General features: G+C 38.9%; 3 protein-coding genes across 3 annotated transcripts in view; all 3 read right to left on the bottom strand.

Moving 5' to 3' along the window:
• LOC120487663 (AT-rich interactive domain-containing protein 3B) overlaps positions 1-8714 on the bottom strand; it is a 43545-nt gene extending 34831 nt beyond the window's left edge. The window contains exons 1-2 of the mRNA XM_039683932.2: positions 8378-8714; positions 2074-2628 (exon numbers count right to left, since the gene is read on the bottom strand). Coding sequence (XP_039539866.2) covers positions 2074-2628; positions 8378-8407 — 585 coding nt within the window. The 5' untranslated portion in view covers positions 8408-8714. The remainder of the gene's footprint in view (positions 1-2073; positions 2629-8377) is intronic.
• A 2423-nt stretch (positions 8715-11137) lies between these two features.
• fam219b (family with sequence similarity 219 member B) lies at positions 11138-18742 on the bottom strand. The gene is made up of 6 exons (XM_039683820.2): positions 18536-18742; positions 17798-17894; positions 16715-16808; positions 14730-14804; positions 13903-13945; positions 11138-11496 (listed from the first exon to the last, which is right to left on the bottom strand). Exons 1-6 carry the CDS (start codon positions 18605-18607, stop codon positions 11347-11349), a joined length of 531 nt encoding a protein of 176 aa, XP_039539754.2. The 5' UTR covers positions 18608-18742; the 3' UTR covers positions 11138-11346.
• Positions 18743-19040: 298 nt separating this feature from the next.
• cox5ab (cytochrome c oxidase subunit 5Ab) lies at positions 19041-21416 on the bottom strand. The gene is made up of 5 exons (XM_089116567.1): positions 21217-21416; positions 20612-20728; positions 20416-20537; positions 20023-20154; positions 19041-19128 (listed from the first exon to the last, which is right to left on the bottom strand). The coding sequence occupies exons 1-4, from the start codon at positions 21278-21280 to the stop codon at positions 20041-20043; spliced, it is 417 nt and encodes a 138-aa protein (XP_088972693.1). The 5' UTR covers positions 21281-21416; the 3' UTR covers positions 19041-19128; positions 20023-20040.
• Between the last annotated feature and the right edge of the window lie 3429 nt (positions 21417-24845).

Genomic DNA, 24845 nt, shown 5'->3' with positions numbered 1-24845 from the left:
GGGCGAGTAAATTATCAGCAAAAGTTTTTTTAAAAAGTGAACTACTCCTTTAAATTTAACAGATATTGAACATGATTCATGTGTGAGAGTCCAACAGAAGGATGGACAAAACCAGTTCATAACTCTTACTCTGGTCATGTTTCATTACCAACTATAGTAATAAACTATGAAAAATGTTGAATAAATGTAGGGTTGCCTGTACTATTAAATGCATAAATGAGAATGCATTACATTAGAAGTTCAGGTTTACACATTTTAGCCCCGGATGACGGAGATTCCCTTGTGATCATGCAGATCATAGCGCAACTCGTAACACACACACACTGCACACGTGCACAAACACTCCCACGTGTGAACTGACAAAATTGGGCCAAATGTCTCTTTACACAGTCTGGACGCCGGCCAAAGTCGACTCAGGGTTTGGCAGGAGCGCACGAGAACAAATACGTCCAGCGAAGTGTCCGGCTCTGTGCCAGCGACACACGCCGTGACGAAGCCAAACACAAACACACACGAGGGAGAAACCATGACTAACTGAACCACTGCGATATCACACTGCGATATAAACACATATAATCATACACACTGCCAATATGAATGAGGATTATGATTGAATAATAATGATGAAAAACCGTTCTTGAACTCGACTGCCATGTAAAATCCACCAAAGTGGCAGAAAGTTTGTTATTAATTAAACAATTTCTGTACTAGAGGATATTATGAACTTGATAAAACACAAATATTTTCCAGCACAAATATACAAATGTTCTTAACCCTTTGGGGTTCTTCAGGTCAACAATGACCCGAAGCGTTTAAATAAAAAAATGTTAAAAATCGTAGCTTCATCGGAATGGTCCGAAACTTGGTGAGTTTAATGGTACTTGGTATATGAACGCTCAAAAAAATTGGGGACAGGATTTGAAAAGTCTAAGTGGTCGTAAAAAAATAGTCACACTCAGGACCTTCGAGTCAAAAATGACCCGCATAGGAAATGAATGGGAAATTGGCAAAAATGTGGAAATACTGAGTTTTTTTGTGCGTACAATCTATAAATCAGCAACGATCTTGAAAAAAAGCACAAAAAAGGGGTGAATCTATAAAACATCAAGAGAGCAAAACAGACACATCCACACACACAAACACATCTTTATACACAAACACACCAAAAAAATTCAGATTATACATGTTTTTTGCATTTTTAAAAAGCTTAGTTTATCCATGAGATGGCGTCCCTCTAATTTCAAAAATTGCTTTTATGAGGCCTAGGCTTGACTCCAAAATGAAATACAGCTTTAAAAAACAATATTTAAAAAAAAAAAAAAAATTTCTATTATATTCAATGGGGGAAAATTTGGTCATAATTATATTGCATTAATACTAATTATATTTTTTTTTATTTTTGAAATTTTCTCAACAAAAAAAAAAGAGAAAAAAATATAAAAAACAAGTAAAAAAAAATAATTTATGATTTTCTTTTTTAAATATGAATCCCGCCGTTTGGGTCAATTTTGACCCGAAGGCCCCGAGTGTGACTGTTAAACGAAGAACCCCAGAGGGTTAAATCAACATACATTTAGTGGAGAAGCAAAAGATATCTTTTCGTCAGTCTTTTTTGCTGAAATTGAATCAAAATGAAGTGAGTTTGTGCTTAAAACAAGACACTTTTTATATCTGTCAATGAATTAAGAAAAATAATCTTGTTAATCTTGTCTGACTCCAAAGAGGAGCCAAAAGCAACTTAAATTCACTTAAAGTCCCCCTGTGGTGTAAATCCAGTGTTTAATGTAGTTTATGTGTGTATGTGGTGTGTTTAATCCGCTTTAACACACACCGTGTGTAAGTTGATAAGTGGACAGCATTGCTGAAACTGCAGTGAACCAAAGACAGTCTCAAAAACACGCTGGTGTTTCTGACGTCACAAACCGTGTGATCGTCAACCAGTGAGTGAGTGAGTGGAGGCGGGGCTCATTTGCATATTCATAGACCACGCATACTAAATGAGACGAGGGTGTCGAGTTACATCCAAGATATTTTAAGACATGAAGAAATATTTTTCAATGAAAAACCTCTTACCACTTTAAAGTGCTCGTCGTAGCTCCACTCCGCGTGTGCGCTGGGCGACGCGGCAGAAGGGTGCTCGACGGGCGAGAGATCGTCCTCGGGTTCTTGCTTCACCCTGACGGTGGGCGACGGGTCTCTTCTGGGGTCCGGGAAGCTTGCGATCGGGCGTCCGGGTAAACGTACGGCTCCCCGTTGAAGCGCGAGCGTCTGATTCCTGAGAAACTCCAGTCCACTCGGCGTGCGCTCGTCTTCCTCGCTGCCTTCATCGCCCTCCATCATCTCATCATCCTCATCCTCGTCATCCGAGTCTCGCCCGCGCTCGTCCTCGACGCTGCTCTGATTGGAGCCGAGAGAGAGCTGAGAGAGCTGTCCGCTGCTCATGAAACCGGCTCCAGAAGCCCTAGCGGCGGCTAGTATGGCCTGTTGAGCCGCGACCTGCTGCGCGTACATGATGTGAGCTTCTCGAAGCCGTCGCTCCTTGTGCTCGTTCTCCACTCGCGCCTGTTGCTGACGCTGGAGATGCTCCATCATGGCCTCCAGCTTCAGGCCACCCGACAAACCGGCCTCCTGAGAGACAGAAGAAGAAGAAGACGACGTCAATGACCTGAACACTCAAACTACGGCACAGCTTTAAAGAGGACGGGTCAAGACAACCGGAGTGCTTTTGAAGAGCTAGAACCGTGTGCTTTAGAAAACGTGGAAAGTGAAACCCAGTAAATAATATTTTCGTCCCTTAATCTGCACGTTTACACTCACAGTGAATCCAGTTCTAATAGTGAAACCAGTTCTAACAGTGAAACCAGTACTAATAGTGAAACCAGTTCTAATAGTGAAACCAGTTCTAATAGTGAAACCAGTTCTAACAGTGAAACCAGTTCTAACAGTGAAAACAGTTCTAACAGTGAAACCAGTTCTAACAGTGAAAACAGTTCTAATAGTGAAACCAGTTCTAACAGTGAAACCAGTTCTAATAGTGAAACCAGTTCTAACAGTGAAACCAGTTCTAATAGTGAAACCAGTTCTAACAGTGAAACCAGTTCTAACAGTGAAACCAGTTCTAATAGTGAAACCAGTACTAATAGTGAAACCAGTTCTAACAGTGAAACCAGTTCTAATAGTGAAACCAGATCTAATAGTGAAACCAGTTCTAACAGTGAAAACAGTACTAATAGTGAAACCAGTTCTAATAGTGAAACCAGTTCTAACAGTGAAAACAGTACTAATAGTGAAACCAGTTCTAATAGTGAAACCAGTTCTAACAGTGAAACCAGTTCTAATAGTGAAAACAGTACTAATAGTGAAACCAGTTCTAACAGTGAAACCAGTTCTAATAGTGAAAACAGTTCTAATAGTGAAAGCAGTTCTAACAGTGAAACCAGTTCTAACAGTGAAACCAGTTCTAATAGTGAAACCAGTTCTAACAGTGAAACCAGTTCTAACAGTGAAACCAGTTCTATCAGTGAAACCAGTTCTAACAGTGTAACCAGTTCTAACAGTGAAACCAGTTCTAACAGTGAAACCAGTTCTAACAGTGAAACCAGTACTAATAGTGAAACCAGTTCTAATAGTGAAACCAGTTCTAATAGTGAAACCTGTTCTAAAAGTGAAACCTGTTCTAACAGTGAAAACAGTTCTAACAGTGAAACCAGTTCTAACAGTGAAAACAGTTCTAATAGTGAAACCAGTTCTAACAGTGAAACCAGTTCTAATAGTGAAACCAGTTCTAACAGTGAAACCAGTTCTAATAGTGAAACCAGTTCTAACAGTGAAACCAGTTCTAACAGTGAAACCAGTTCTAATAGTGAAACCAGTACTAATAGTGAAACCAGTTCTAACAGTGAAACCAGTTCTAATAGTGAAACCAGATCTAATAGTGAAACCAGTTCTAACAGTGAAACCAGTTCTAATAGTGAAACCAGTTCTAATAGTGAAACCAGTTCTAATAGTGAAACCAGTTCTAACAGTGAAACCAGTTCTAATAGTGAAACCAGTTCTAACAGTGAAACCAGTTCTAACAGTGAAACCAGTTCTAATAGTGAAAACAGTTCTAATAGTGAAACCAGTTCTGCAGTTTAGTACATCTTTGGAAAAGGGGCTTAAATGGCCACCTTTGACTTTTGAGGATGGACTAAACCCACATTATTTCTCTTGATTTAAAGAGGTCCTAAAATGCCCTTTTTACAATATAGAAAAATAAAATAAGTCTCTGATGTCTCCAGAGTGTGTGTGTAAAAGTTTTAGCCCAAAATAACCCGCAGATATTTTTTATATCATGTTAAAATCACCACCTTTTGAGGTTGAGTAAAAACGCTGTTTTTGTGTGTGTGCCTTTAAATGCAAATGAGCTGCAGCTCCCGGTGCAGGGGGGCGGAGCTTCAAGAGCTTGTGTGTGTGTTTGTGACTATAATAAAATCACCACCATTGTGGGTCACCAAAACAAAAACAAACCTATTTCTCTCTCTCACACACACACACACACACACACACACACACACTGAAAAGTTCAAAAACGTTTTTATTTAGCGTTTTATATTCAAACCGGAGTCAGACAAAGATGGAGCGACTCAAGAAGATGTAGAGCAACTGGACATTTCTGAACGCTTAGTTGATGAATTTATGCGTTAACTCTCTTCTAGTCATTGATTAGCATATTCTGTCATGATAATCTATAAATTGGGGCGGGGTTTATGTAAATGTAATAGTTAGTGATGCCACTAACCCGTGAAGAAGCTTGTGTAGTTCTGCCAGCCATGTGTTGTAGTCCTTAAAAAGTGATTTCCGTAAAAGTAAATCTCTCCCTTTGCTTTGAACTTTGGGCGTTGTAACTTTGCAGATGTTGTTTATCCTCAAACTGAGACATTACACACCAACAACAGCGAGACAAGTGAAATCACAAATAATCAACCGGCCCTTTAAGCTGGGAATGTTTTGGCAACTCGATCATACGCATGCACTTTTGTTCAGCACACACACATTCGGCCGTTGTTACACATCACCAGGTTTGCATTGAACCCTCATAATGCAATTATAATCAGATTCAGGTAATATTGTAAACACAATAATTAGATCAGATTCATGCAATTAAGCTCATAATCGGAGCAACCATAATCATAGTGAAACATGTTACGATAAACAGGGACGCAAACACTTTAATCACATCTATTCCACTCGAATCTAAGTGTGTGTGTGTGTGTGTGTGTGATGAAGAAACTGAGCTCATCTTCGTTTACAACATTTACATTCATGCATTTGGCAGATGCTTTATCTAGGGCTGTCTAATCACGATTAATCGCATCCAAAATAAAAGTTTGTGTTTACATAATATATGTGTGTGTGGGGTGTATAATTATTTTGTTTTATATAAATAAACACATATCCATGTATATTTTTAAGAAACATATGTTATTAACATATAAAATATATTAATATATACATTTTGTATAAATATATATAAAGTATATACATGCAAATATTTCTTAAATATATACAAGCATGTGTGTGTATTTATATATACAAAATAATTGTACACACTACACACACATATATTATGTAAACACAAACTTTTATTTTGGATGCGATTAATCGTTTCACAGCCCTAATATATATTATATATATATATATATATATATATATATACAAAATAATTATACACACATTATTATATAATTACACACACATATATTATGTAAACAGTAAACACAAACTTTTATTTTGGATGCGATTAATCGTTTCACAGCCCTAGTATATTATTTATATATATATATATATATATATATATATACAAAATAATTATACACACATTATTATATAATACACACACATATATTATGTAAACACAAACTTATTTTGGATGCGATTAATCGTTTCACAGCCCTACTTTTATCCGAAGCGACTTTCATTGCATTTACATTCTCATCCGTTGTTGCTTTCCCTGGGAATCGAACCCGTGACCGTGGCGTTGCAAGCGCCCGCGCTCTACTGTTAATATAATGACAAAGACATTGAAATCGAGAGAAATCTGTGAGCATCATTAGTGCAGTGCGGTCTGTGTATAATAGTGTTAAAATAATCACAATTCTCAGAGAACAGTCAGAATAATGCAGATCGCATTAACTCGATTAACTCATTAACAACATTATTGGTGCACATGCAATCATAGTCAATAACGCAAGAATTACCATACACTGACAACGATCGAATCATAAATAAATATGTTTTTCATATATATATATATATATATATATATGCATTGCTAAATAAAATGAATGGTGGGCTATTTGTCATGCTAATTATTAATACTGAAATTTATTCTAAGACATCCAGAAAACATGATTATTGAATCATAGAAGCAAAAAATGCCTATGAACATGCATCTTATATGTGCATGTTTTTAAACATCTGAAAGCATGAAATCTCATCCATCTGACTGCAAAATATGGAGCTGACATTAAAATGAAAATTAGCAAAATTGCATGCAGTTATTGATCATGATTGTTATATATCAGTCTAACAACACAACACATGCAATCACGTCACGATCTCATCATGAGCAATATTCACGTCACACATCGCCTATGATTGACACCCTAAAACAAACACAGTTTGAGTCATTTAAATCAGAAAATGTAACAGTGTTAGAGTTTCTGACATGAGGATGGACACGGAGCTGCTCACGCCTGTCAGGTGTGTGTGTGTGTGTGTGTAACTCGTCTGTCCTGCTAAACCTGCACATCTAACACAATCTGACAGTAAACCACAGACGATCTGACAGGATCCTGATTTATGGGTTACAGTATAATTATATCTCAAAACTAAACAAGCTTGATTCACAGATTAGTTTCATACTTCAGTTTAAAGAAGAAAACAGACTGATGTGGTTTAAGACAATATAATGCGACTCAAAGAGTTCAGCGGCGGATCAAAGCAGAGGCCCCTAATGAAAACAGTGTGTTTGTGCGTTCAGATGCATCTGGCACAGTGTGTGTGTGTGTGTGTGTGTGTGTGTGTGTGTGTGTGTGACTGACCGTGTTTTTGAATGAGTGAGTGAGTGTGTGTGAGACGGAGAGAGTGTGTGTGTGTGTGTGTTTGAGTGAAAGTGTATTTTTGAGTGAGTGAGTGATTAAGTGTGTGTGTGAGAGAGAGAGAGAGAGTGTGTGTGTGTGTGTGTGTGTGAGAGCGGAAGACTGTCTTTATGTGTGTGCGTATGTGTGTGTTTATGTGAGTGCGTGTGTGAGAGTGAGAGAGAGAAGGATAGAGTGTGTGTTTATGTGTCTGCGTGTGTGTGTGTGTGTGTGTGTGAGAGAGTGAGGGAGAGAGGCAGACTGTGTGTTTACGTGTTTGCGTGTGTGAGTGTATTTAGGTGTGTATGTGTGTGTGTGAGAGAGAGAGATAGAGTGTGTGTTTGTGTCTGCGTGTGTGAGTGTATTTAGGTGTGTGTGTGTAAGAGAGAGAGAGATAGAGTGTGTGTTTATGTGTCTGTGTGTGTGAGTGTATTTAGGTGTGTGTGTGTGTGAGTGTATGTATGCGTGTGTGTGAGAGAGAGAGAGAGAGAGAGAGAGAGAGAGAGAGGGGCAGAGTGTGTGTTTACATGTCTGTGTGTGTGTGTGTGTGTGAGAGAGAGAGAGAGAGAGAGGGGCAGAGTGTGTGTTTACGTGTCTGCGTGTGTGTGTGTGTGTGTGTGTGCGTGTGTGTGTGTGTGTGTGTGTGTGTGTGTGTGTGACCACAATGATAGTAAAACCTGAAATCACAACCATTGTGGGCTGCCAAGACAAAAACAGCTTCATAAAGGGAGTAATAATGAAAACCTCAGCAGGACGGAGTGTGTGTGTGTGTGTGTGTGTGTGTGTGTGTGTGGGGGGGGGGTGTTAAAGGGTGGGGACGGAAAATCAGCACAAATGTCCATTTATCACTTTTCTCTTGTCATAAACACACATAGCTACTTTATAAGCAGAAGTGCATCGTCTACAGTACAGACACACAAAAATCTCGCGTTTTACATATAAACAAACAACATCTGTCAAAGCATTAAACATTCACTAATACAATCATTTATAAAATCACTTCAATACTGTTTCATCATATTTACCTTAACTACGTTTAACGATGTCTGAATATCAACAGGCTGAAAACGAATATGCTATTTTAGCAGGACAGTTGAATATATAAACAGCAGAAACACACACACACAGATGATGATGATGATGATGTAGTGTGTGACTGATTTACACTCATTTATGAGAATGTTTAACCGAGTTCTCCAGCTGAGGTACTAGTTAAGCAACATTATGAACATTTAAAGTAAGTTACACGGACTCACCATCTGTGTTTTGCTGCTGTTATCTACCATTCCTCCGTTCCTCTCGGCTCTTCCACTCGGTAACCCTCGGTGAATTGTGTGCACGCGCACCGGCGGCGCTTTCCCGTTCCTCCGGCGAGCGAGCGCGTGACACTCCGGTGCGCTCCGTTTAAAGCGAGCAGAACCGCGATCACACACATACACACACACACACACTCCGAGACGCCCGGCGTTCAACTCCCTGCAGAATCAGCTCCAGTCCCTTCCGCTCTGTGCTCGCGTCTCTGGCGTTTCCGCGACGCGCCGCGCGCCCCCACCTCGCGAGAGCGCGCGACTTGCACGCGCTACGCGGAATGAGTTCACAGCGCCCATCTGCCAATCACTCACAGTCTCACACACACACACACACTGGTGGAATAATGCATGTGGTGGTATTTGCAAAACACCAAATTTTAAATATAAACTCATTTAAACAATCTGTAATAATCAAACATGGTAACACTTCATTTTACAGTGTCCTACTATAGTAATAACAGTAAATTTTGCATAATTACATCTCTCTAATCCTCGAGGACACCCTAATCATACCCTGGCTGAAGCTATAGTACATTAATACTCACAACTTAAATATGTCATTACACTGCAACAATGACACCTTCAAATAAAGTATAACCAAAATATATATATATATATGTATACACTTTATTCAGTGCTTGAATAGACTATGGCTGTTTCTTAACCTAGTTAACCTCCTACAGAGAGAGCATTTCCTGGAAGATGTTGAGGTTTTAATCTGAACATCAGATGGAAGTGTGATTATTTGCAAATTGCAATGTGTCGAAAAGCTGAAAGGAGAACATTAATGGATGACTTTGTCTTCTTTACTGTTTCAATTCATGAAAGACTCTCATTACAGCATATTACATTGGTTCAAAAGCCACTGGTGTGATTTCAAGTGCAAATATATGTGTGAGTTTAAACAGTGTCACAGCAGCGGCCTCTGGCGGACATGCGCAGTCGGTGCAACGTCGCAGGTTAGTGTGTAGCGTAAATATATGTATTTAACATCTTTCTGTCAGCTCGACGGCTTATAATGAGCACCACAGATCGAGTTTAAGCATTTCCTTTAATTTCACAAAACATTGATACGTACAAATAATATTTTTCTTACAACAAAATAAAAGTTATTGCATGGTAAAGTCAGAAACTGGTTTGCTGTGGCTAAAGTGAAGAATTGAAGTGTTTTGTTGCATAGTGTTGAAGATTGTCCAGTCTGACTAAATCTCTCTCTCCCTCACACACACACACACACAGTTTCCTAATATTCAAACCAATATCTTGTCTTATTTAAAGGGCAGATAAAATATTCTCGATTACGCTTGTTATAAATACAAAATAACATATTTATATCCGACAGCGAGTGTTTCAATCGTCTCACTTCACGTTATAAACAAAATCCATCCTTCTATCAGAGTAACAGAACATCAGGCCGATCTCATAAAGCGTTGGTGCTCAAAGTACATGTTTACAGAGAGAAAATATAAAAAAAGTTAATAAACACTTGACAAAAGAGTCCAAACACATACATGACCTTGACACACACACACACACACACACACACACACACACACACACACACACACACACACACACACACACACACACACACACACACATCCTGTTTAACTCAACAGTATGTAAAGTAGTGTCAGCTTTCTCAATATCAGTAACACCGCGCTTCCCCAAACGCTGCACTGGAGAATCATGGGTAATTTATTTTCTTTCAGATCCCACTTTAGTCTTTAGTTCCTCTGAAACATCGGCCATAAACAGGCGCTTTCATGATTATATGACAAATAACTCACAGAATAAAGATAGAAACTCATCACTGGAGTCAAATATGCATGAATGTCATTCAAGCGCGTCCTGATCACACTTCAGCCCAAACACAAACCAAATATTGATGTTGTAACTGAAGTCTGTTATTCTCAGTGATGAGTTTACAAATACGACCATGATGTACAAAACATGGACAATTTAAATATTGTTTAATGACCTGATTACAGCCATGAGGATCAGATCTTTGGCGTTACGTTAATGAGAATCCGGCATAAATAAACTGTTAACACTTAACAATGGGGTAAACATTAGTTAACATCTACAGCTTTTAATAATATTACTAAAGGTCAAGCTCAACATTTATGAATACATGTAGTTGTATTTAGTTGTTGCACTGTGAAGTAACATGAACATTAACTAATGTTAACAAACGAGACCTCACTGTAAAGAGTTACCAATAAACGCAAGAAAGAAGAAATAAAATAATGCAATAGTGCAAAACATCTGCTGTTATGATCCTAAGCAGAATTTAAGTCCCCCTGTGGTCAATTTATCCCTTCAAACTCAACTTTGATCACCAAATTACATATTCAAAGTTTTTTTTCCTTGCTTGAAAATATCTTGAATGTAACTCGACACCCTTGCCTCATTTAGTATGCGCGGTTCTATGAATATGCAAATAAACCCCGCCTCCACTCACTCACTGGTTGACGATCACACGTTGATCTGATTGGTTACGAGGTGGTTTGTGACGTCAGAAACACCAGCGATCTCACAGCGTGTTTTTGAGACTGTCTTTGGTTTTAAGGAGGAAATACTCAGCAATGCTGTCCACTTATCAACTTACACACGGTGTGTGTTAAAGCGGATTAAACACACCACATACACACATAAACTACATTAAACGCTTGAGTTTCACCACAGGGGGACTTTAAATATAACTAGGGTGATTCATGACAGGGTTGCGAAGCGGTTTTGTGGGATACAGACACTAGCGAATCACACTTGCATGAGCGTCGAAAACAAGTGTTTTACCAACAGAATGAACGACGCGGGGCTTCAACCATCACAAACAAAATGACTGTTCTTAAAAACACTGTAAGAACTTGGGCAGAACTCTTTGATCCATTAAACACTCACACACACACACTTCACTGCACGCAGCAGGACGAAACATCAGCGCAGCAGCAGACGGAGGAGCTCAAGGCTTTCGGGGGAATGAGGTCCAGATCTTCATCATCAGGGATTTCATCCAGGTGATATCCATCCTTCAGCAGCTGCCGACTCAGGTCCGGGTGCACCTGAGGAACACATGAGGAACATATGAGGAACACCTGAGGAACACGTGAGGAACACCTGAGGAACACCTGAGGAACACGTGAGGAACACGTGAGGAACACCTGAGGAACACGTGAGGAACACGTGAGGAACATCTGAGGAACACCTGAGGAACACGTGAGGAACACGTGAGGAACATCTGAGGAACACCTGAGGAACACGTGAGGAACACGTGAGGAACATATGAGGAACACCTGAGGAACACGTGAGGAACACATGAGGAACACCTGAGGAACACGTGAGGAACACGTGAGGAACACGTGAGGAACACGTGAGGAACACGAGGAACACATGAGGAACACCTGAGGAACACATGAGGAACACATGAGGAACACCTGAGGAACACATGAGGAACACGTGAGGAACACGTGAGGAACACGTGAGGAACACGTGAGGAACACGTGAGGAACACATGAGGAACACGTGAGGAACACATGAGGAACACGTGAGGAACACGTGAGGAACACATGAGGAACACGTGAGGAACACGTGAGGAACACGTGAGGAACACGTGAGGAACACGTGAGGAACATCTGAGGAACACTTGAGGAACACCTGAGGAACACATGAGGAACACATGAGGAACACATGAGGAACACATGAGGAACACATGAGGAACACATAAGGAACACCTGAGGAACACGTGAGGAACACCTGAGGAACACATGAGGAACACATGAGGAACACCTGAGGAACACATGAGGAACACGTGAGGAACACGTGAGGAACACGTGAGGAACACGTGAGGAACATCTGAGGAACACATGAGGAACACATAAGGAACACCTGAGGAACACGTGAGGAACACCTGAGGAACACATGAGGAACACATGAGGAACACCTGAGGAACACATGAGGAACACGTGAGGAACACATGAGGAACACATGAGGAACACATGAGGAACACATGAGGAACACATAAGGAACACCTGAGGAACACGTGAGGAACACCTGAGGAACACATGAGGAACACATGAGGAACACCTGAGGAACACATGAGGAACACGTGAGGAACACGTGAGGAACACGTGAGGAACACGTGAGGAACATCTGAGGAACACCTGAGGAACACCTGAGGAACACATGAGGAACACATGAGGAACACCTGAGGAACACCTGAGGAACACGTGAGGAACACATGAGGAACACATGAGGAACACGTGAGGAACACGTGAGGAACACATGAGGAACACGAGGAACAAATGAGGAACACGTGAGGAACACGTGAGGAACACGTGAGGAACACGTGAGGAACAAATGAGGAACACGTGAGGAACACGTGAGGAACACGTGAGGAACACGTGAGGAACACGTGAGGAACACATGAGGAACACATGAGGAACACATGAGGAACACCTGAGGAACACCTGAGGAACACGTGAGGAACACATGAGGAACACATGAGGAACACATGAGGAACACATGAGGAACACATGAGGAACACCTGAGGAACACGTGAGGAACACATGAGGAACACATGAGGAACACATGAGGAACACATGAGGAACACATAAGGAACACCTGAGGAACACGTGAGGAACACCTGAGGAACACATGAGGAACACATGAGGAACACCTGAGGAACACATGAGGAACACGTGAGGAACACGTGAGGAACACGTGAGGAACACGTGAGGAACATCTGAGGAACACCTGAGGAACACCTGAGGAACACATGAGGAACACATGAGGAACACCTGAGGAACACCTGAGGAACACGTGAGGAACACATGAGGAACACATGAGGAACACGTGAGGAACACGTGAGGAACACATGAGGAACACGAGGAACAAATGAGGAACACGTGAGGAACACGTGAGGAACACGTGAGGAACACGTGAGGAACAAATGAGGAACACGTGAGGAACACGTGAGGAACACGTGAGGAACACGTGAGGAACACGTGAGGAACACTTGAGGAACACATGAGGAACACATGAGGAACACATGAGGAACACCTGAGGAACACCTGAGGAACACGTGAGGAACACATGAGGAACACATGAGGAACACATGAGGAACACATGAGGAACACATGAGGAACACCTGAGGAACACGTGAGGAACACGTGAGGAACACGTGAGGAACACGTGAGGAACACGTGAGGAACACATGAGGAACACATGAGGAACACATGAGGAACACATGAGGAACACATGAGGAACACATGAGGAACACCTGAGGAACACGTGAGGAACACATGAGGAACACATGAGGAACACATGAGGAACACATGAGGAACACCTGAGGAACACCTGAGGTGTACTTGTGATAAAAAAGTGACACTTTTATAATTGATCATTTAATTCTGTATTAATTTGATGGTCATGCAACCCGTTTCCCAGACAGTTTAAAGGCATTAACTAACCTCAGCTGAGGAATATCCAGACGAACAATCCAGCTCCGCATCACTGAACAAATCAAACAACACAAATCAATCACTCAATCCATCAACACACACTTCATTCTCTATCTCAGGGCTCTCATTTATAAAACTGTGTGTGGGATCCTAACTAAACGTGTTTGTGCACGGAAAAAAGCCAAAAATAATCAGACTTATACAGAACCTGCGCGAAATTCCCATTATAAATCCCACTCAGTGGAAGATTGTGGCACACGCGTCTATTTATGATTAGGACTCATAATGAGCATTTAAAGCTGCAGTCTGTAGTTTTTCCTCTTTGTCGCCATCTCTGTCTGAAATCTGCAACTGCAGTTATTCGCAGCATGATCAGCTTTACGTGGGTTGTGAGGAGAGTGTGTGTCTGGTGTGGAAACTGGCATTCACAATCACAGATTATTCTTTTTGAATTGGAATTATGACCAACATAAGAATTTTAACAGGAAATGTCTGAACAAGTGAGTAACATCCACTTTTGTTCTGTTTCTCTCCTGACTTTCTCGGCAAGATAACTGGTGTCCGGTTCCGTAAATTGAATAATAACAGGGAAACAAGAGGCTTTAATTCAAAGTCTACAAAAATACTGCGGAACCAAAGACACCTACATCTCGGATGTCCTTGAGGTAAGCTAAAACACATCAAAAATTAATTTCAATTCAAAAAATCAAAATCAAAAATTAATATAAATGAGAACCCTGATCTTTCGTAGGAATCGTCTAGTAATTTCTGATCATATAATAGATTTTCCAGCCAGTTTGTCTAACAGACACGAGGCAGAGGACAGCGAGTCTCACCTGTCTGAATCCAGCGAGATGAGCGAATCTTCTCCTGTCTGACTCAAGGCAGCGTATCCCTTATTAAACTTCACACTGAGGAGAAGAGAACAACAGCACTGAGAACAACACTGTGATGGAGGAGGATTGCAATGTTTCTGAGGACAAAATGATGCTTCATGAGGATCAAATGTAATATTAGCAACAAGTACACACAACAAAATTATAAACGCAACACTTGTTTAGAAATAAATAAGTGTTTATTCGCGTCTGCCGCCCGAGTTGAAAAATCTGAACTTTGGCGTGAATTCACGCCGCGTTAACCAATCAGGAGCCTAGCTGCTTGCCCCCGTTTCCATATTTGGTGACTGATTTTCAAAACAATTTACACACGAGCCGTAATTTATCAATTTGCAACAAGAATATTTTCATACTCAAAGCGTGTTCAGACCTTTATTTTGAAATAGCAGTGAACATGAAAAATCATGAAAAAAAGTTAGAAGCCTCAGTTTGATTTCATGCCAAGAGTTCAAAAGATAGCATCCATTCAATTATTTTAGAAAAAAAGGTCTGAATATGTTTTAAATATTACGAAAAAAAAAATAGATTCACCATTTGTGTTATGGCAATAAGCTATAACGCGCATGCGTGTGCTTTGTATGTGATTTCTAGAGGTTGAATTCATATCAAAATCTGCCAAACTACCCATACTACTTCTGAATAGGATTTCTACTTCATAAATTGTGTGAAATTTGTGAAAATAATGGTTCAGATCACTCAAAACACGAATGGAAATGGAGACGCCCTTATATGGGCAGTAATAGAGTCTGGTTGTGCCCTAGTGAAAAAGTCTGGTACTGCGTCCAAACTAAATCTCACTGAAAGCTCATTTTTTGAGATATTAACCTAAAATTTGAAACACAACTTGTTCAGATTTTTGGCTTTGATTTTTCTGCAGTTTTAGAGTAGCCCAGGTTTTGAAAATATATATTTTATATAAAATATGAATAATAAAATTTTTTACATTGTACACTTCGAGAAAAATCTGCCAAATGTCTTCTTTAAAACGAGACCAATCTTGCGTCTATATTCCAAAGCATTCTTGAATTAAACCATTTAAGTTTGAAATGAGCATTTCCATGTCTATTCAAAAAAGGGGGGGTGAAAGTTAAGAGGTTAAGTCAATGCAAAGACATGTTACGCACGTAAAAAATTCCTGCGGCTCGAATGAGACGTGGAGCGCAGCGCGGAAGACTCGAATACGCCTTGTTTGCATGAATGCCGCGAATTGAGCGTCTGGCGCGTTACGCGCGAATGATTCAGTTAGTGCCATTTGTGCATTCACGCGTTTGACGCGATTTCGCGTCTGCCGCCCGAGTTGAAAAATCTGAACTTTGGCGTGAATTCGCGTCGCGTTAACCAATCAGGAGCCTAGCTGCTTGCTCACGTGGTGAAGTGTCTGGATGCTTCAATAAATTATTTTGTAATATGACTAAATGCATGGTGGGATTATGCACAACAAAGCAAATATTTTATCATTTAAAACATTATTTCTATATACGAGACATGTTATTTATTCCATATCTAGATTATATGAAATAGTATTATGATGTAAAGACAATCAACATATGTGCATAAGTTCGTGTCTGGACGTGAGAGAGAAAAACATCACAGGACAAGTTAATAACACTCGATGAATGCTCGGTCGACATAAAAACAATGGCCGCCAACGGATTTCGATTCTGACGCGCGTAAATTTCGCTTCAAACTTTTTGAAGTTTTTACGCGCGTCAGTTTTACTCTTGACACGCGAATTAACACAAAGTGGTCAAGCGTCAAACTAGACGCGTCAGGCACGAATTTGACGTGCGATTCGCATCCGGTGTGAACGTAGCATTACACAGCGGGAGTATTGCACAGGTGTGCCTTAGGGCTGTCCACAATAAAAGGCCACTCTCAAACGTGCAATGTTCCCTGAAAAAGCTACGCAATATGGTTAGACTCACGTCTTTGGTTTGTGTCTCGGCGGATTAAGCGAAGACCTGGCTGGACTCGAGCCTCTCTGCAGCAGAACTCGTCTGGCCGACTCTCTCTGTCGCTCTGCAGAGAAACACATCCGTCACACACGGTTGACCAAATCCTTATTTCACCATATGAGAAAATCGATACATATCATGACATTCGCTATTTTGTGTAATCTCATTTCCGTTATTAAAAATAAGAAAAAAATAATCAAATTACAATATTATGGGACAAAATTTAACAAACATTAAGATTTGAGGTAAGGTAGGTTTATTTAACATGTAGTTAGAATGTGAAAATCAAATGTAAAATTACATTGCACTGCATTAATTAAATATAAATCTATTCTTATTAAAGCTAAAAACAAGTCTCTTTTGTTTGATTCACAGAAAGTAGGATATTAGTCTCTGTCACTTTAAGACCAAACATACCACACTGTTTTTTTTTTTTTTATTCAATAATTGTTTCACAATAGTGCAAACATGCACCTCTTAAACATCTGGATCATTTCCAACAATGTATATATTGAACAAGTAGATTCATTATTGCATAAACAAAATAAAGAAGGAAAGAAGAGAGAAAAAAACCCAAAAAAACAACAACGTACCACACTGTTTACTTTCACTAATTCCCATGCTAATTACACAGTGGAATGCTTGATTCTGATTGGTTAACCGTGTGTTATTCCCAGATAACAACAGAGAACAGAAACACAGGTTCATCTGGGTCACTGAAGTCATCAGCACTACACAGGAACTTTTTTTCTTTTTTTTTTTGTGGAAGTTTTGCGTTTGGTGAGCTACTAAAATATTAAAACTCAGTCGAATCAGTATTTTGTGTACAGTTATTTAATTATGCCATGCTTAATATTATGCTTAAAAATGCAATTTTCAGCTGAGTGTATTATCTTAGCCCTCCCCTTTTGAATGCAACTTTCAAATTACTTGACAAAAAATTACATCCTGCGAAAAGTGGATTTCTGGGGGTGAAACCCCATTTACTCCCATTCATTCTCCATTTATTCTTAACCCTGTGTGTGCTGTGAGACGGCCTCCTGCTGGACTCACGGAGTTTGGTGTTGAGAGCATGAGCTTTGGTCATGAGATACGGTCCGGTCTTCTCTCGCCCGTCTCCTGTGTGCGGCTGATCCCTGTTTCCCCGTCTCTGATGAACAAACACCAGTCACATGATGACGTCAGCGACACATTTCACATTCACAAGATATTACTACCACATTTTTCTCAATTGCAATTGCATTCTTAACCTGGTATAGATCACACACACACACAATCATTCTCTCTCTCTCTCTCAAACACACACACACACACACACACACACACACACACACATACACAGAGAAAGAGACTCAAACTCACTCTCTAACACACACACACACACACAGACCCAAACTCAGCCACTCTGTTGCACACACACACTCACTCACTGTAACGTTATTTGTGTTGTATGTTATAACTTGTGCATAAAAGCAATCTTGTAACATTATAACAATCATACAACATTCTCCATATTATAGTGTTTGTAATTTCAGTATTAATACAACGAAAGCCAATTTAATTTGCTAGTGCTACTTATTTGGCTAAAACTCTTAAATTCTGAAATATATTTCGTGTTGTCAAGACTTGATCCACTCGAAGTGTTGAACTCCACCCAAACTAACGTTAACATTCACACGGCTTTGACTGACCGATGACAGGACACACACTAGCACGTGAACACGTGATCTTCATTTATGATTATTAATGGTGTTTAACGCAACAACAATGCTAAAACTCCATTAAAATCACCTTGGTCTCTTCTGAAGCCTCTCGCTCGGACACAAGAGTGCGCTGCTCTCGGCTCTCCATCGTGTCGCTCATGTCGGTGTTTCAGAATTAAAGTTTAAATCAGAAATCATGTCTTAAATCACATAATCGAAAGTGATGCTAATAGAGTATATAAACACAGCTGTAAACAGAGCGCTTCTTCTTCTTCCGCTGACGTCACACTCGGCTGATTGTGCGCACTGCTGCCCCCACAGGCGCTCCAGCGCTACTGCAGGCCGACGCGAGCAGTGCGTTCAATACTTACAAATCTTAAAAAATACGCCTATTTATAAACGTTTCAGAGAATATGCCCAAATACTGGAATAATACAGAGTATAAAAAAAAATGGAGGAATGCCCTCAATGCTGGATAATAATGTTTAATCAAATTGTCAGTATCAGAAACACACACATGTAATTCAGTGTCTGTGTGTACAAATTTATTCAAACACAAGCTGACAGTGACGCAGGAAAACTCTCACACACTCTTTCAGTATTGCTTTATAATTTATTTGGGCTGTATTTCATACAGGACGGGACGAGCTGGACTCCCAGAACATCGGACGCACAGAAACCCTGAAACAGAAACAAAGACGGGATTCAACAAGAGCCGTCTACAACATTTACATTAATCACTTGATACAATGTTCTTATTGTCCATATACATGTTTTTACATTGAACATATATTTAATAATACCTGTACGTAATTACATGTTTAATCATTTTCAAACTTTTTGTTGGCAAGTATTGTAGTATTTATTTTATAAAAATATAAAATACAGTATAAATAAATATAGTTTTGAATGCCTGGTAACTTAAAAATGTAGCAGCCGGTGAGTGAAAAATGAACATATATATATATATATATATATATATATAAATATAAAATATATATATATATAAAAAAAAAATATATATATATATATATAAATATACATACATATTTATATAGCCATATATATGTAAAACATTGTAATATTTATATTATATATTAATGTGTTAAGATATTCACATTTAATATTTATAATATATATATATAGTGTATATTAATTAATATATAGTTTAGTAGTATTAGTATTTTTATTAATTTATATAAATATTATATAAATAAATATTATGAGTGTGTGTCTAAAGACCGTTATAAAATTGTTAGAAATGTGTTTTTAATTTACATATATGCATTATTTTTCTACCCACCATTATACTGTAAGATGTATAAACTTTAAGAGAACTAAGTACCTATCATTAATCTCAGAAATCAAAAACAGAATAAATCAAACCAGTACATTTCATTATATCTATTAAATTATTAATTTCTATATAAATATTATAACAATTTCCGACCTCATCAGTGTTTGCCGATACGACATGAACACACACACGTAAAAGTAACTAATTTTTCCAAGCAGATCCGCAGTAGTGAAACACATGGACACACAGTGTCAGAGTGAGGAGGAACACACACACACATGTAAACGACAGCAGCATCAGGCGGTGTGTATGCCGAGCTCCTCCGGCGTGGAGATGCCGAGCTCCTGCAGAGTCGGGCCGAGCTCCTGGATCACATACGGGTAAATGTCCCGATGAGGACCCGACTTATCCTGACGGAAAACACCACAACAGGTCAATCACAGGAACTTCCCCTCACTCTCACATCACACACACACACGTTTTTATTGGGGTGTTTAATCTAAATGATTTATGGGTGCACATCATTATTGTGTTAATAATCCTGAATCAGAATCAGTTCCTCTCGCAGCATCTCGAGGGCGGGACTATAACCTGTCACTCAAGCAAACCACAACCATCCAATCAATTCCGCACTAATTAAACGAAGCCCCGCCCACATTAGTTAGTCTCACCTTGACGGCCTCTAGGATGCGGATGGCACTGGCCAGATCATCCAATCGCCTGCAGGCGCGCAGAGCCGACGCCAAGATCTTCGGCTCCGGAACGAGATCGTAGCCAATCAGAGTGTTCATCCCTGAGGACAACACACACTCAGATCAGTGTGTGTGAGATCAGTGTGTGTGAGATCAGTGTGTGTGAGATCTTCACCTTTGCGCAGCTCCCAGGCGTCCAGGTCTGGTTTGCTGAAGTACGTCACCCAGCGCGAGTCAAACTCCTCGTCCGTCTCCACTTTAGCGTGAGAGTAACATCTGACGGCCAGCGGAGCTGCGAACAGAGGGAAACATTCAGCGTGTGTGTGTGTGATTTTATTTTAACAATACTTTTATTAATCAAGGACTCATTACATTGATCAAAAGTTACTGAACACATTTATAATGATACAAAAGATTTTATTTTCAATAAATGCTGTTCTTTTGAACTTTCTATTTATCAAAGAATCTAGAAAAACAACATGGATCACATTCAAGATCAAGATTTATATTATTATAGATACAAATAATAATACACGTGTCATATGAGTTATTTAGGGTCATTATAAGGGCACACACACACACACACACACACACACACACACACACACACACACACACACACACACACACACACACACACACACACACACACACACAACCAACAACTAATGACCTGTCAACCATTGTATGAACCTGAACGCGAGGGAATCTAATAGAATCAATGACAGGTCAATGACATCATCAGAGTCGCTGTGATCCAGCTCGTGCGTGTTCCTGTACCTGTGTGAGCGGCTCGTGCCCGGGTCAGGCTCGCGACACCTCGCAGAACCGCTGCTGAAATCATCGCGCTGGTGCTGGGTCCAAAGATAGAAGGAATTTGATCCAAACAGGGCAGGGCGCGCGCTGATGACGCAACTCAAGTGAGGGCGCGCGGAGAGATGACGCATGCAGAAGAGGGCTGGCTGTCCGCTTCTTACTTTCTTTCTAAAATCATTTCAAGTAACAAACAGCATTGACATATTATAGTAGTATATCGTAAACCACATAATAATAACATAGATAAAAAAAATATGAAACGCTAATTATATGGGGGTATACTTCGTAGACTGTAAAAAAATAGGTATACTTCCATAGATTGCCAGTAATTTAGAGAGTTTCAAGTTTCACTCCTCCCTTTGATTTGTTTTAAAACGTCTGGGCTGTCATCTCGGTTGTATTTAATTTTATCATTGTTATTATTATTATTATTATTATTAATAAATCTTTTAAAAATCGAGGTCAAGTTAAGAAAAAATTGAACACAAAATAACTAAAATAAATAAATTCAATGGTATGATATTCTCAAAGTTTGTTTTAATATTTTCCGAAGTTAACGTCATAAGCTGTAAATAATATATCACATTTTAGGACAGGGTTTGCATTTAAAACACATCACTTTTGAATGTGATATTTATCCAAATCAAGATTACAGATTTATTTCTATATAATGTATTACTCACAGTAGTTCTTTCACCTCTAGATGGCAGCAGAAACACAGAAATGGACCGAAGCCTCGGACAGTGACGTCAGCTCTCGGGCGCGCGCTCTGCTAGTTGGTCAACTTTGCAGTCATATCACACTGATCACCATGCAGAGATCACATGACCAAATGACTCACTTTATTTCAGTAATCCCCCTAATAATAAGACACTTTCAAATTAATAATGTCTGATAATGCCGTGTATATAGGCTAGTCATAAACCTCCAAAACATACATTATTTGGTGCCAATACTTTTATATAAAATTCCCATTACTTAAATGAAAAAAAATATTAACTGAAATAAAAATTATTCGCTGACTTTTTTTTTTCAGCTTGTTGCCAAGGCAAAAATTCTAATTTTCATTTAGTCTAGTAGCCTAACTATATACTAAAATATCTAGGCCTAGAAGTTATAACTAAACTAAAACTGAAATAAAAAATAATAAAAATGAAATGGATGTTTAAAAACTAATAAAAATGACAAAACGCAACAACTCTAACAACTCTAAAATTGTAAATATTAATAAAAGGCAATAACGGTACATCGGTGATATTAAAATAACACTGCTTGGTGCACAGCCAAATGAACAATATTTGTCTTCATAATCTAAATGCAATAACTTGCTCCACCACTTTCACATCATCAATCCCTGCTTAAAACCTTAAAGGTACAGTTCACCCAAAACTAAAAATTCTGTCTTCACTCACCCTCATGTTGTTCACAACTATTACTTTTAAAATGATTACATTCTAAATATTTCATACTCCAAGAAACTGTTAGTTTAAAAATGGTTACATTCTAAATATTTAGAAACTGTTACTTTTAAGATTGTTACATTCTAATCTTGTATACTTCTAAACGGTTACTTTTAAAATTGTTACATTCTAAATATTTTATACTTCTAAACGGTTACTTTTAAAATTGTTACATTCTAAATATTTTATACTTCTAAACGGTTACTTTTAAAATTGTTACATTCTAAATATCGTATACTCCTGGAAACTGTTACTTTCAAAATTGTTACATTCTTAAGATTTCACTTCTGGAAACCATGTTCCAGAGCATTTGTGTTTCACTGTAGATAAAGTTCATCAGTTTTGTCTCAGGCCTAAAGATTCAGGGAGTTGTACCTTTAAGCCTTAAAGGGACAGTTTATCCCAAAATGAAAATTCTGTCATAATGTATTTACTCAACCCTGGTCAACTCTCTGATTACCAACATCCTTCAAAATATCTTCTTTTGTGTTCAACAGAATTTCAGGTTTGAAACAACACGAGGGTTAAATCAATGACAGAATTTTTGAAATTGTTTTTTGGTGAAATATCCCTTTAAACTTTAGGTCTGAGATAAAACTGCATGCACTGAAACTGTAAGATCATTAACTAGAACATGTTGGTGAACATGTCCTTCTCGACAACAGAAACAACCTCGGCACAAATCCAAGTATTTTAACTTGTGATTCCCTTTTTTCCAGTCTATGGTGATTCCTCAAACGTGTCTAGTGCACTCTTTATTGTGCAGAATGATTTTAGGTCATTAGCGCTTTCAAATATTCATACAATTATCTCCGATTTCCTCCTGTTTCGACTGTGTCCTGCCTCTCAGGCATTAATCAGAGCTTGTTTGATGTGTGTAATCCGCTAATATTGTTCAGTGCGTAAACTCTGCCAGGCTTTTATTCAGCGGACATTATCGTGTCTCACAGCTTTGACTCCAGCACTGCAATTACACCCTCAACTGCTCCCATTAATTCAGCACGCAGGAGTTTCTGAGTCTCTGCATGAGCTGTCACACACACACACACACACACACACACACACACACACACACATGCTGGCCGACGCTCCTGAACCCGGTCCAGGAATGTCTGGAGAACACGACAGGATCCAAACTGGTCTGGGAACAACAACTAGACCATTTGTGGCGCAATATTCATCAGACACCTTCTTTGTTAATGATGAGAACATCAATTAAATAAAATAAAAACACTTACATTATCAACCTCTGATGCTCACTTGCTGTGTGAGCACACACACACAGACGAAATTGTAAAAAGGTTAAATGCTTCTGAAAAAAAATAACACTTACATTATCAACATTAAAAGGAGTGTAACAATTGTTTTTCCATTGCTATATTTTTCTTTCTTTGACTCAACAACAATGAGGCATTAAACTTATATACGCACCAGTTTTCATGCATACATTCCAGTACAGAAATCTGAACTTTGGATAAGGCCATGCATGTTCAACATTTAGATTTTGCTGATTTTTGAGTTAAAGGTTTTTAATTTAGGGATTCAAGGATTTTGGATTGACTCCATAAATCAGAACATATTGTGCTTTTGGTATGGAATTACTTTTGCCTGTATTATTAAGTTTGGAAAGTTTGGTTGTTACATTCTTAAGATATTACTTACTTCTGTTACTTTTAAAATGGTTCCATTCTTAAGATTTTACAACTAGAAACTGTTACTTTTAAAATTGTTACATTCGAAAGATTTTACTTCTAGAAACTGTTACTTTGTAACAATTTAAAAAGTAACAGTTTCAAGTTGTAAAATCTTAAGAATGGAACCATTTTAAAAGTAAAATATTTAGAATGTAACTAAGAAATGGTTAAATTCTTAAGAACTAGAAACTGTTACTTCCTTATTAAAGCTGCATGAATGAGTTTGGAAAGTAAAATTGACATGATGAACATTAATGTATCTTGCAGCAAAAGTAGGAGCTCTTGCTGATGTTTTCCAGACATTTGGGAATGATAGAGTTTAATCTGCAGGAACTCCTCAAGATTTGTTGGGAAAAAAAGATTATAAATATACAATGTCTTCTCACTATAAGTGATACAGAATTATTTTTAAATGATGTCTGTCAAAGTCTATTCAAAA

The sequence above is a fragment of the Pimephales promelas genome, chromosome 10 (assembly GCF_988280905.1).
Source record: "Pimephales promelas chromosome 10, fPimPro1.hap1.1, whole genome shotgun sequence".
Lineage (NCBI taxonomy): Eukaryota > Metazoa > Chordata > Actinopteri > Cypriniformes > Leuciscidae > Pimephales > Pimephales promelas.
Note: the sequence above shows the minus strand (reverse complement) of the source record. Positions and strands in the feature narration are given on the sequence as shown.

What these genes read in the sequence shown, in the direction of transcription:
- fam219b (XM_039683820.2), bottom strand. Translation starts at nt 18,607, where the DNA reads ATGAGCGACACGATGGAGAGCCGAGAGCAGCGCACTCTTGTGTCCGAG. An exon ending in AGGCTTCAGAAGAGACCAAG is followed by an intron (nt 17,895 to 18,535) that starts GTGATTTTAATG and finishes TTTGTTCATCAG; the next exon opens with AGACGGGGAAACAGGGATCA. An exon ending in CCGAGACACAAACCAAAGAC is followed by an intron (nt 14,805 to 16,714) that starts GTGAGTCTAACC and finishes TCTTCTCCTCAG; the next exon opens with TGTGAAGTTTAATAAGGGAT.
- cox5ab (XM_089116567.1), bottom strand. Translation starts at nt 21,280, where the DNA reads ATGATTTCAGCAGCGGTTCTGCGAGGTGTCGCGAGCCTGACCCGGGCA. An exon ending in GGCACGAGCCGCTCACACAG is followed by an intron (nt 20,729 to 21,216) that starts GTACAGGAACAC and finishes CTCTGTTCGCAG; the next exon opens with CTCCGCTGGCCGTCAGATGT. An exon ending in CGCCTGGGAGCTGCGCAAAG is followed by an intron (nt 20,538 to 20,611) that starts GTGAAGATCTCA and finishes TGTTGTCCTCAG; the next exon opens with GGATGAACACTCTGATTGGC.